The sequence below is a fragment of the Bolinopsis microptera genome, chromosome 7, assembly GCF_026151205.1.
Source record: "Bolinopsis microptera isolate Bmic1 chromosome 7, MBARI_Bmic_1.0, whole genome shotgun sequence".
NCBI classification, from domain to species: Eukaryota; Metazoa; Ctenophora; class Tentaculata; order Lobata; family Bolinopsidae; genus Bolinopsis; species Bolinopsis microptera.
In genome coordinates this window covers 16,099,906-16,113,474 of record NC_087078.1, presented here as the reverse complement: position 1 = coordinate 16,113,474, position 13,569 = coordinate 16,099,906, and the positions used below count along the sequence as shown (strand labels likewise).

General features: G+C 38.8%; 4 protein-coding genes across 4 annotated transcripts; all 4 read left to right on the top strand.

The window, feature by feature from the left end:
• The first annotated feature begins 366 nt into the window (after positions 1-366).
• Positions 367-708, top strand: LOC134818753 (large ribosomal subunit protein eL34-like). The gene has a single exon (XM_063828399.1). It carries the CDS (start codon positions 367-369, stop codon positions 706-708), a length of 342 nt encoding a protein of 113 aa, XP_063684469.1.
• A 330-nt stretch (positions 709-1,038) lies between these two features.
• On the top strand, positions 1,039-2,493 carry LOC134817790 (ubiquitin-conjugating enzyme E2 J1-like). Its single transcript, XM_063827116.1, has one exon. The coding sequence runs from the start codon at positions 1,099-1,101 to the stop codon at positions 1,969-1,971; it is 873 nt and encodes a 290-aa protein (XP_063683186.1). The 5' UTR covers positions 1,039-1,098; the 3' UTR covers positions 1,972-2,493.
• Positions 2,494-5,017: 2,524 nt separating this feature from the next.
• On the top strand, positions 5,018-6,742 carry LOC134818752 (uncharacterized protein C19orf47 homolog). Its single transcript, XM_063828398.1, has 4 exons — positions 5,018-5,114; positions 5,316-5,434; positions 6,036-6,169; positions 6,634-6,742. Exons 1-4 carry the CDS (start codon positions 5,108-5,110, stop codon positions 6,740-6,742), a joined length of 369 nt encoding a protein of 122 aa, XP_063684468.1. The 5' UTR covers positions 5,018-5,107.
• A 500-nt stretch (positions 6,743-7,242) lies between these two features.
• LOC134817789 (uncharacterized) lies at positions 7,243-13,494 on the top strand. Its single transcript, XM_063827115.1, has 12 exons — positions 7,243-7,304; positions 7,645-7,730; positions 7,943-8,290; positions 8,445-8,648; positions 8,769-8,968; positions 9,180-9,258; positions 10,068-10,255; positions 10,436-10,514; positions 12,239-12,287; positions 12,559-12,673; positions 12,864-12,974; positions 13,061-13,494. The coding sequence occupies exons 2-12, from the start codon at positions 7,689-7,691 to the stop codon at positions 13,089-13,091; spliced, it is 1,446 nt and encodes a 481-aa protein (XP_063683185.1). The 5' UTR covers positions 7,243-7,304; positions 7,645-7,688; the 3' UTR covers positions 13,092-13,494.
• The last annotated feature ends 75 nt before the right edge of the window (positions 13,495-13,569 follow it).

The following is a 13,569-nucleotide window of genomic DNA, read 5'->3' as shown; positions in this document are numbered from 1 at the left end:
ATTAAATATTGGATGACTTTTGTTTGAGATTTTATTTCGTTATTGTTGTCAGATTTTGAGATTTTGCCTGTGAATATTTTAACTCATGATATTTAACACGACGAATAATTTTATTTTTCATAACGTCATAAACGATCTTTGAATTTGCTTCTTACACCGATCGTTATCTTGCCTTGTTTTTCACTGAATCTCCCTATTTTAGGTGATTGTATCTTGATTAAATGTTACCCAAGTAGTAGTTAAAATAAAAGCTGAACATTTGTTAATAAATGTATAAAAATCAATGAAAGTCTAAATTAAATCCCCATCAAATAACCCTATTATAAGTTCTAACACCCACCCACAACCCAGTAGCTTCAAATCACCATGGTGCTGAACAGAGTAACCTACAGACGTCGTCTGTCCTACAACACTAAATCCAACAAAACCCACCTAACCAAGACACCCGGTGGTAAGCTTGTAGTCCACTACGCCACCAAGAAAACCAACATCAGCAAGTGTGGGGACTGCAAGCAAGGTTTGAGGGGTATCCCTGCTGTACGACCTGTTAAGTTAGCGTCCCTCTCACGACGGGTGAAGACTGTTAACAGAGCTTATGGAGGCAGCAAGTGTGGCAAGTGCGTCAGGAGTAGGATTATCCGAGCTTTTCTCATTGAGGAACAGAAGATTGTCGCTAAAGTCTTGAAAGCTCAGGCCTCTAAGGCATAAGCAGTTGGATGATGATTTTTAGCTGATTTTTATAATATTTGAAAGAAATAGTCGTTGTTTTATTCTAGAGTCTCAAAGTTTTGATTGTAAAAATGAGTGTCCAGGAGGTAGATCTATTATGGTTTCAATGTAACAACTGTAACTGTGTTCAATATGATAATATATAGTCGATAGATGGTACTTATCGCACTGTTACATGTTTGGCATCGTATCCATGTTATTTAATATTACCGTCTTCATTCATTGCACGTTTAAGGTACTCTACATTTAATTTCAAATTCTGAACTCCTGATAAATCGTATGACAATAACACTAATATCTCCTAGGAATGACATATTAGTCCAACCAGCGTGCTACAGCTCACACGACACAGTGGACTACTGTTACACTATGAGCAAGGAGAAGGTTAATAAGAACTGTCCCGGTGTTAAGAGGCTGATGCGTGAAGCAGCAGAGCTGGCTGAACCAACCGAGCATTACTACGCAGCACCTCTCGAGGACAACCTGTTCGAATGGCACTTCACCGTCAGAGGACAAGAAGGGAGCTCGTTTGAGGGGGGTTTGTACCACGGGAGGATTATGTTCCCACCGGAGTACCCCCTGAAACCGCCCAGTGTCATGCTGCTCACTCCTAATGGAAGGTTCGAGATCAACAGGAAGATATGTTTGAGTATGTCAGAGTACCATCCGGAGACCTGGCAACCTAGTTGGAGTATCAGGACTGTATTGTTGGCTATAGTCGGTTTCATGCCCACCCCTGGGAAGGGAGCTATAGGAGCGCTGGACTGGACTGATGCTGAGAGGAAGAAGCTAGCATTGCAATCAGTAAAGTGGTCGTGTAGAGGGTGTGGAGCTGATAACGCAGATGTGTTGTTACCGGTTACTAAACAAAGTGGCGAGTCTTTGAAGAAGGAGGCTGATAAAGCGGCTTCTGAAATGGCGTTTACTGCTGAGAAGAGTAAATCTAAACCGGGAGATCCTCCGGTGGAATCTGCGGCCTCAGTCACCGCTCCTCCTCCTACTACTGAACCAAACTCTAACGCAGCCGTGTCACCTGCTCCTGTTGCTCCTGCTCCTGATGCTCCTGTAGCAACCCCTGAAACAGCTCCTCAGAATGCTAGTTTAACAGAACGACCCCCTCCCACCGGCGGAATATGGACCCTCTTTATCATGTACTTTTTAGTTGGAATAATATCAGCACTGTTCTTGAGACGGGCAGGGAGGACGATTTATCAGGAGTTTTTCAAACCTGATTTAGTGTAGGGAGATTTTGGGAGAATATTAGTTGATAGTTACCGTTACCCTCGGATGATGCAGAATTTTATTTTAACGTTTGGTCACTTTGGATTTAGAATTTGTAAATTATAGCTTCGAAATTTGAATGTTTTTAAGACAGCATGGTATTGGAACTAAATGTAGATAAACTGTATTAGAATCCTCTATTAAAACTTGAACGGCGATGTGAATAAGAGTGTTTGTGTATGACTGTAATCGTGTATAAATATTCTTTTGAAGGGAAATTTACTCATCGATTTTTAAGTACATGCATATTGCATGTGCAATTTCTCGTTACGAATTTTGAATAGTACTTAAATTAGAAAAGGGATAATGTAGATTTTATTCTAGCACTCTACCCTTAATTAACAGAAACTAATTACCGGTGTTAACCAGACAAAGCTATTTAGATAATGATGATTGTATTAATAATGTTTAAATAGTTGAATATAATTTGATTGTTCAAGATAAATTCTTTCACGTTTTTTAATTTTTCAGTGATTTCCATTTCAAAACAAAGTTCAGTTTCTTCATTGCAATTCTAAATTAAAATCCACAAATTTGTACACAATGCCGTACTATCCATTTTATAATTATACTGCGTAGTGCGTACTAGGCGCATAGCGGCATAGTTAGTTATTATTTAAAGTAGATGAAATAATTTATCCTGTTTGTATGGCTCTATCGCATAGCATTATATCTCTAGTAATCTATTAAAGTGGCTTTACTTTGTAATGTATTATATTATTTTAACTTGACTTATATTACTTATATTACTTAAAATAATACTATTTTATTAGGATATATCCAGACAGCGCCTTACCTGGAAATGTTTCTACCAGACTAAATAAGGACAGCAGCTCTAATGTTCGATAAGTTCAGTTCCAACATCCATCTGCCTTTTAGCTAACAACGTCTAATTTAGAAGAAAAAAAAACGTTTTGTCATGAAGTTGGAAGTCGAAGAAGCTTTGCTGGAGTACTCTGATGTGATTCTGTTTTGTGTAGCAGACCAGCAGTTTTACGCCCCTCGTGCCCTGATCACCCACCACAGCTCGTACCTTGCCCAGCGACTAGACGAAGAGAGCGTCATTATGTTCATAGAATTTCACGACATTCCGCACATATTTCAGCTCGGTCTGGATCTGCTGAAGGGTAAGGAAGTGGTGGTAGATCAGGTGAACTATCAAGGTCTGCTGAAGTTTTCTGTTGTGTGTGAAGTAGAAACCTTGTATAAAAAACTTGTGGAGTGGCTGAAAGACGAATTTAAATGGGAGAGGATAAAGTTTGTAAAGCTGCATGAATACTCTCAGTTTATAGTGGCGTTTGATCCACAACGTACCGCAATACGGGAGCTTTGTTGTGACCTGCTTGAAAGCCGTGGATTGTTCATCATAGACAAGGAGTTGGATCATACTTCAGTGTCTGAGTTCGACAACAGCCTCATTGAGCTGTTCGTGGATCCCAGGTTTATTTGGACTACTTTACCCCTTCTCCACAAACTCACCTGTACCAGGTTAAAAGCAGAGTTCATGTTAGGCCTGATCAACAATTGTGAAATACTCTCCACTCTGAGAAACAATAAACTCTTCACTGCCACCTTCCTCCCTCGTCTCGGATGTTTTCTAGTAGAATCCGAGACCAAGCATCTCATTGTTCTCATAAAGATTCAGGAGAAACTTTTAAAAACGGTATCAACAACTCGCTACAGGATTATGCCTTTGTTGACCAGCAATGAGTATTTTGGTGCACCTGAAAAAAGGGCAGCTTGCTTAGCCTTGTCGCCCGATAAGATGCTGAAACTGAAGAGCCGTTTGAATCTTATGGATGTTGTGTATTGCGAGCTGGTTATTGACTGGCTAAAAGCTCGTTTCAACGATCCAAGCAAGAAAGCTCCCTTCATCCAGAAGATCTGGGAGTTGGTAAATTTCCAAAAACTAAGCAGAGGATTTTTGTTCGATCTGAAGGCAACATTTCAGAAATTCTGCCGTGGGGAACAGCTGAATCTAGAGATTCCACCTAAAACCACCCATTATGTGGGTTACGGGTTCTACCTGACAGAACATCAAACATACGCACTGCGGCTGGGACACCCCATATCACTGGAACACCACTGTAACATCTGCGAATGCGAGGAAACCACACCACAAGGGCTGTGTTTCCAACTAAGCGACAACACACCCTGCTACACCCCCACCCTCAACAACTACTCCCCCAACTGTCACTACCACACTCTACCACCTCATTGGTGGTTATCAGAGGATGGCACCGAGATAATATCTCTGATCACTAACTCACTGGATCAGATTAAGACTGTGTTGGCTAGGATTCAGAGGGTTTATGTGTGTTGTATGGGTCCTATGACTAACAATCCTGTTTTTCATCCCAGGCATTCCGTCATGGCTTCTGAAGACGGATGAGGTCAATTATATTAGTAGTGGGATTGTTCGATTCTGTTAAATTCTGTTAATATTAGTATTATGTGAATTGATTTTTTTGTGATATTTGATGGAATAATACTAACGTAGTTTCTGGGAGTTTAAACTTCTTTTAAATTTTTAACATTTTGTTTTTTAACGACTTTATGAATTGACTCACAGATTTAATTTCTTATCTTAACCATATTATATTCAGTGAAAGAGTACCTTTAATTTTGCCTGCCATTTTAATACTTTAATTGTCGCTTTCCTAGCGTAATATAATATATCGATGGTCGAAGTCATTGCGTATTTTAAGTACTTTTTAGATTTTCTAGTATTATAAAATTAGAATTCAACTTCGAATGACATTGTATGTTGATTCACTGTAAAAATATTTTGCAATTTGCTATCAGTTTTTATAAAATACCAACTCAGCTATTTCTAGCATTCAAGGACTACAATATTACAAATTGCAATAGATGCGTTAACGTCAACGTGCAGTTTCCTTTTATTATTCATGATTGAAATTGCAAAATCCCCGTCCCGCACTAAATATAACGTTAGATTGGTACGTTCTTTCAATCAGCCGCAGATATAATATTAATAATGATTATTTCAGTAGCTACAGCATGTAAAGTCGCCAAGTTTACCCTTCCTTCCTAGTTCCTTCTCGCCAACAAACGATACCCTCCATCAACAATCAACATGTCAAGTAAGTTTGGAGTAACCAATAAGAAGACAGGATTTCAAACAACCCAGCTGTTATATTAACACTCGACTTTAGCACCGTTTTAAACGAAACATTTAAAACTGCTACATTTTATCATATACATCAGAATATGTCAGTTGAAAAAGCTAAGTATTATATATTTTGTTTGTCAGTTCGATAGTATTATTTTTGATAACATGCCAGGAGGTTACTGGAAGAAGTTCCTGATAGATGCTGGTATCCCGGTGAAAGCAGCTGATAGTTACACTTCCTCCTTTGTTGATAACCGCATCTCTGAGAGCATGGTTCCTGATCTTAGCAAGGTTCGAATTGTTATTTATTTTGTTGTTGGTTTTATCGCTGTTGAGTGTTGATTTTATATTATTGACTGAAGTTCTCCCTAAATCGATATTTTCGTTGATCAAGAGACAGTTTTAATAAAGCCGTTTGAGGTATTTGAGGTATTTGTTACATTTGCATTTTGAATTGTACTCAATTTTGAGCTCGTTCATCGATGATCTCATTTTTGCGGCTGAAAGCTATGGAAAAAATGATAACGACCGTATCCTTAGTATTGCAAAGGAACCCTTCAAGGCTCCATGAATAACACAAAGCTCCGTGCATGTGCTAAATTCAATGTCACTGTCGGTTTTTAGCGGTTTAAGACTGTTCAGCGATTTCCATTTCAAAACGAAGTTCAGTTTCTTCAGTGAAGTCCATTCCTAAATTACGATCCACAAATCCATACCCAATGCATACATCTCACAATTACATGACAACTTAATTTCGAGCTAACCTTTAAGCATATTTACCTTTTAGTATGACCTCACCATGACACTGGCCTTGACAGTTGACAAATACGTTGTTGGTGCGAGATAACTGCCAACTGTGGGAAGGAATCCTATTAATATGTGATATTTTTAGAGTGTGCTGATAGATCTGGGGATTACAATTATCGGCGATGTAATAGCAATCCTGAAACACGCTATACATGTGACGGAGGAGGCTAGTGCTGAGAGAAAGGAGAGAAACTCAAAGAAACAGAAACCTGAGAAAAGGTGCCATTTTATTCTAGAATATTCACGATAAATACGTAATTATTTCTTCGAAAATTCTAGATTTCACTGATGGGTCAATCCGGCAAAATCTAGACTTTTGACAGCTGACCAAGACAAATTTAGGTAATTCAAGCGGATACCGCTAGTCGCTACCGGTAGGGCGCCGGTCGGGCATCATCCTAATTTCGGTATTGAATAGGTCGTCATATCAGTATCACTCGAAACGAACGTGATACAAGGTTAATTGCACTATGATCTGGTCATGTGTTGGAGATCATATCTTTGTTTGGAGATCAAATCCCAAGTAGTGTGATATGGCAGCGGATAGCATTATATATTTTATAATACTAGAGGGACTATTCTGATGATAATATAACTACCCTGTGGCACCCGACCGGTATCCTCTCCAACTACACAAATTTATGTGTTCATGTATCATAGTAATACATATTTCATCACTCCAGAAGACCCAGTTCTGAGAGGAAAAGTAAAAAAGTTGAGCCAGAAAAGAAAGCAGAGACTATCCCAGCTCCTCTAAAGAAAACTGAAGAAAAACAAGCTGCGAAGATTTAACCAACTGGTTTTGGCATGTGTCGGTCAAATTATAGATTCAAATACAGGACTCGATGATAATTAGCATTACCATGTAGGAACTGATGAGTGTGTCATCTCCAATACCAATAAACCTGTTCGTTATTGAGCTCAGTCTTAAGCTTATAATATAATAAGTACTTATAAAAGCATTGAACATTGATATTATCCACATAAGTTTATGATTCCGAAGAAACAATACTCAATATTCGTGTTTTTGTTTCTAAGTTTGACCTTTCAGATAACGACAACCCTCTTTAGAATTGTCAGAATAATGATCATTGGACTAAAGAGTTAACTCGCAACGACAGCTCCGCATGCGGTTAATTTTCAAAATAATTGTAATATCGTTATACTTTTAGTATTGTAATTGATATTTTGAACTTAAACTTAAATTTACTGTATGTTTCGGTGCTGAAATTGCTGTCAGTTGAAGTGGAAATCCAGTTTGAATTTGTATTCAGGCTTTGTAAAGTAAAAAGAGAGAAGACCATCCTCAAAGTCGGACACAACACAGAGAGAAAACCCACCCAACCCCCTACAAGTGAGAACGTATAATTTGAACTATCTGATTTTGTAACCTACCATTTTATCCTCATGCTGGTTTGTTGGCAGTGTTGTCGGTCAAAATTGAAAGATCTCAAATAACAAGAGACGCGATGATTCTGCATTACCATTTAGGGAATGATGACAGTGTGTCATAATACCCAATCAAGCAACCCTTGTTCGTTATTTTGAGGCTCAGCTCTTCTTATAGCTTTATAGATATAATAAGTTCTTACTAAAAGCAGTCTGAACATTGACTACTACATCCACAAATTTATGATATCTGAGAAACAAGTACTTAATTCTAGATTTTGCTTTCTAGTTTGACCCTCTCTCAGAAACAGACAAACCCCCAAGAAAAGTCAGAATAACTGATCAGATAATGACTAAAGAGAGAACTTCAGACGAACCAGCTCCGCAACAGGTTAATTTTCAAAATGATATGTACATGATCGTATTATTTTAGTGAACAAATATTTTGAACTTAAACTTAAAATTTAGCTGGTATGGTTTCACGGTGCTGAAATTGCTGTCAGATGAAAGTGGAAATCAGTTTGAATTTGATCAGGCTATTGTAATAGTATCAAGGTATATAATTATCATCTTGCTTTACTTCTAACTGTTGTTATTGTACAGGAAGTGAAGCGATCGAAAGTAAAGAAAGAAGTACAGTCAACGCGAACTGTATCAGTTCCAACCAAACCAGAACACAAATCCAGGAGAACCGTCTCCAGTACCCCTCCAAAAGTTGATAAAACTCAAGTCAGAAAAGCAAGCACGCATGTAAAACAACGCGTGACACCCATCGTAAAACACGTGCACTTGGCCCAGACTGTGAAACACGTGACTACATCAGTGAAACATCACGTGACTCCAGCTACTGTGAAACACGTGACTATTATGGAGGATAGAGAACAAAGGGTGAGACCGGTGGTTCAGAAAGCTCACCTTGTAAAGCGACATCACGAGGAACTGGAATCTGAGGTATTGTAACCAAGTAAAAACGTTACCAAACGATGGAATAACAGACTGTACAGTCGGTCAATCACAAAATAACAACTTGTTCATAATATCTTAAGATTTATTGTAATTCCAGTCACCTGAACACTTCAACAAACTAAAATCTTTCCATCTCCAGGACTCTGACTCATCAAGTGGACAGCACTCCCCCGTATCACGTCGTGTGTTTGGTGGTGCTGCGCGCAACACGGAGGTGGTGTCACGCGACGTGGCAGAGCTGCCGTCACGTGGGCGAATACCACGTGACTCATCCGAGTCAGAGGGTGATAGGTCTCCTGTTTTCGTTAGGAGACCTCCTGCGGACTCCTACTCCTCTATACAGGTAGCTAATGATAGACCGTCGATTAATTAGTCAATTAATGAACTAATCACATAGACTTCTCCTGCTAAATAAAATGTTGTTATATGGTCTTCCATTTTCTAATTCGCTTTTTATTCCCAGTCTTCAAATGAACCAGTGATGACGCGACGGTTACCAGAAGAGCCGTGCACCATAACACGACTTTTACCGGAGGATCCCCGCGCGATCTCGCGTAACGTCTCTGGCATTACTCGCAATGTGTCTGGAAACGTTACGCGCACGGTGCAAACAGTGCGCTGTGTCTCGCCTGATTCTACTACTGATACTCCTCCTCCTAAACCGTACGTTACGATCCTTAGAGAGAAAATTTCAGAGTTCTAGCAGATAATAATATATGACTTAAACTTGGACTTCTTTACTTGCTACAATCTGTAATAAACCGCTTTAAGCCATTAGACCCTACCAATGATGTTACAATCTGTACTGTAGTTGGTTGGTTTTTTAGCACCCACATTACCTCTCACTGTGGTGTAAAGTGTGTCTCTCCTACAGGAAGCAAACTACCACTATTATCCTCAACACCAAAGGGAAATGTAGTGTCAGACCTGTATCTCCTCCGGTAGACATGAAGGTTTGTCTTCAAGGAGCAGTTGTTGATAATTCTGTTATTTTGTGCTTGCTTGTCTAGAGTACGTGATAATCGGAATGCGTGATAAATTGAAAACGTGATAAATTGAAAACGTGATCAAAGTAGACTAATAGTTATAGAAATAATAGATGTGCACTTTTGTGAAGATGTGCTATTTATAGTGTATCTTACGTCTGTTAAGTTAGTAATGTTACTTAAAAATATATTTATCAAGATGTGTTATTTCTCAGCTTGTGTTATCTCTCAGCTTGTGTTATCTCTCAGCTTGAGTTATCTCTCAGCTTGTGTTATCTCTCAGCTTGTGTTATCTCTCAGCTTGAGTTATCTCTCAGCTTGTGTTATCTCTCAGCTTGTGTTATCTCTCAGCTTGTGTTATCTCTCAGCTTGTGTTATCTCTCAGCTTGTGTTATCTCTCAGCTTGTGTTATCTCTCAGCTTGAGTTATCTCTCAGCTTGTGTTATTTCTCAGCTTGTGTTATCTCTCAGCTTGTGTTATCTCTCAGCTTGTGTTATCTCTCAGCTTGTGTTATCTCTCAGCTTGAGTTATCTCTCAGCTTGTGTTATCTCTCAGCTTTTGTTATCTCTCAGCTTAAGTTATCTCTCAGCTTGTGTTATCTCTCAGCTTGTGTTATCTCTCAGCTTGTGTTATCTCTCAGCTTGTGTTATCTCTCAGCTTGTGTTATCTCTCAGCTTGTGTTATCTCTTAGCTTGTGTTATCTCTCAGCTTGTGTTATCTCTCAGCTTGAGTTATCTCTCAGCTTGTGTTATCTCTCAGCTTGTGTTATCTAACAGGTAGATAGGAAGCGGAAGGTACTACCCCGTAACGATGGTAAAACCACCCTAACTAGAGTGGTACAGAGACATCTAGACGCCAGTTCTCCCCGACATTCTCCCAAACGTAACAAGAATAGTTCCCCTAAAATGGCTGATCACCAAGATACGGGCGGTTTGAAGTCTGAGAAATATAACTCTTTCAGAAGGTGGGTTTTTGAAATTATCTAGTGAGCTAGTGGAGTGTGTATGGCTTGGAGAGTTGGCTCCTTGCATTTACTTGTTTATCCCATGAACATTAGAAAATAAAACTGTTAGAATGGACACTTTATTATTCACCAAGCAGACAATTTTGTTGTGTCACTAAATGCTTACCCTAAATTTCACAGCGATGCCGAAATATCTGAGCTACTCAGCAACAATAAGTTCAGGAGCGAGGATGATTCGTTCGACATTGTCCAAGAAAAGGTGTGTACAGTTAACTTTTACTTCTTTTCGTGGGCTAAATTAACCATTCACCATTGGCATTTGGCCAATTAATTTACCGACCGTTTAATCTATCCATGTGTTACGTGCCTCTTATTTTCACCAATCATATTGTGCGGATTGCGCGCGCCTCAACTACCAGCAGACATTTGCCAAAATGTTAGATGCTTTACCGCGCACGTCACGATAATACGCGCGCGCATTCTAGATCAGAACTAAAATCTGCAACGTACGTCGCGTCCCCAAATCTATAGATTCATCCAGTCATTGGCCTTGCTTCCATGCAGCAGTGTATTGATGGATAGTGAAAGTTATGAACCATACTATAGTGAATATTATTGGGTATTCGGTACTCATGCCTTATGGGGGGGGGGGGGGGGGGGGGGGGGGGGGCACAGTGGTCCGCGAAGGGGGGTCAGGCTATAATAGACCCCTTCTAGGTCATTTTGTTGTCTCAGGATATGTTTCCTGGAGTATTTTCGCCCAAAAAGACGTTTAAAAGCACTTAGAAGACCTCAAAATATACCAGAAGGGCTGAAAATGAGAAATCAAAAAATTTATTTTTTCCAAAAATACCCTGAAAATTTTAGAATTTGGCCGCTAAATTTGTTTAAAAGGCCTGACTCAAAATTCTACTCCACAACTTAAAGTCCTCAGGCAATTCTACGTTGATTCTGAAAATTTCATTAAAAAATATTGAAACCCTATTGAGTTATATATTATTTTGAGCGACATCAGTTTCGCGAATGTCGCGAACTGAGATATGGGCAATTTTGTTCATTTTTTGCCATTATTTGAACACAGAATCCACAGTTAGGTAGATATTGAGCTGATATTCATAGAGAATGTGCAGTATAGGCTTACCTAACATATAACATTTGTCTCATCCAAAAATATTGATAATTGGTCAAATTATGGGCTAAAATCTATAAAAATCTATCAAAATTGGCGCGTATGCCCAAATACGGTCATATAGTATTTTGCTCATAACTCAGCCAATTTTTATCAAATTATGATAAAACTTTATATTTGTGTTCAGGAGACTAGAAGCTACAAGTAAAGCACCCCAAAGCATGGTTTTGAGCTTGTTAAGGTGATTTTGCATAATTGGGATAATTGGGACCAAATATGGGCGTGGCTGATTTAAAAAAAAGTCCCAGCTTGTCCCAGGTTGAATTTTTTATGGCTAGTTAGATAATTATCTGAACTTTAGGATGCCATAGGTGGTTTAGGTGCACTCGAGCGCACTACCTAACATTTTTTTATTTTAAAACCAAAATTTTAGTTAAAAAGTGGGTCTAAAATTTGAGGGCAAATGAAAAATCAACCAAAATAGATATCAACATGAATTTTTTTTCATTAGACAGGTATTCAACACGTACAACAGCAACAACAAGAGTAAGTGAATGCAAATATAGACTGCTTTATGAATATCCAGTCAGATGTAGGCCAATTTTTACTGCCAATTGCTTGAATTTCGGACTGTGTAAAAAAATCGTTGATATTATCGTACATCATTTCCACATTTTGAAAGATTTTTAATTATCGTCTTCAGCATATGTACCGGCTGATAATTTATGATAAATAACAAATAAATAAACAGAATTTCATGATACTCGATTTTGGTTCAATTATAGCCTGGTGGACCACTGTGGGGGGGGGGGGGTGTCATGTCCCCCCCCCCCCTTATGTCATATTGCTTTCAGAAACTAGCCCAGATCAGAAGAAAAGTGAGGTCTCGTAGCTTTTCAGATGGTGAGTGCGGTTATCAGGAATTATTAGCAGGAGCATTTTCAGCAATTACTTGTTGACAGACGTTGCAAAGTTACCTTAGATTAGGGATCATTCACATATTACGTCAGCACCTAGGGAGATGGAGTGTTGTTGAAAATGGGGAAATGCTGACGGAAATGTAACTGAGTGTAAACTTGCTGACTGAGGGGAGCTTAAAATCCTGCTGATGTCATATTTAACGGTCTGTTACGTAATTGTTGGAATATGTTTTAATATTCTTTATGTTCGCCAGGACGGACCAAGACCTCGTTGAGCAGCAGATTAGGATCAGCAAGAGGCTCTGATCTCCGTAAATCTCTTCCGACCAAATTTGGAGGTGTTGCTGCCAGAGTTTTTAGCGAAAACAGGTAAACTTCTAAATTTTATGCGGAGAATGCAAAACGATCATGCCAATAGCTTCTATAAAATAGAAAAACCCTTACAAAAGAACGTTGTGAACTTGCTCGTGAGGAAGCCCGTGTAGAAACAGGTTAATTTGTTATGCAGTTTTGACTACAGCTTGAACCAATTACACTGATAATAAACACAATTTTTCAGGTTATCTTCGGCCCGCGGTAACAGAGCTTCTCTGCGAAAAACCTCCGGACGAATCTCAGAGAGAATTAGCTCAGGACGAACTTCTGGTTCATTAAGATCTCAGGATAAAGAGTAAGTTGTTGAAATTTATTGTCTCAGCCTTATAACCTGGTTTATGCCTTTCGACCACTATTGTTCTCACACATGTCTATTTTCAGACGGTCAGTATTTAATCGGTTGGGGGACTAACTTCGGAGTACAACGAAGTGACGAAGACGCCGAGACGGACCTTGTAGATAAATTTATGTACTATTCAGTGTAAAAGACTCCTGTTGTGATATCTCAAGATGAACATTAATATTCATTATCACCAGTGACATGTAGACTTGGATAATTGTAACAGTCGGGACATCATTTTGTAATATCGATCGAAGATTTTCAGCTTCGCCTAATATTTTGTGCTGTATGCTTCTCTGCAAATTTCAATTTGATGAGATATTATCCTATTTTAATTGGGTAGCAGTTTCTCCATGACGTTCAACTGATAGAGTTTTAATTGAAAGTTATAACTTATTTTTAATGGGCTGGACAGACATTTTATTTGAACGAGTATAACATAATTAAGTTGCTGTTATGATAATTATTGAGAGCTTTAAAATGTTCGTTTTATTTATTGATTCAGGAGGAGATCATTGTCATTTGGCTGTGCTATTTATGAATTTCCCAG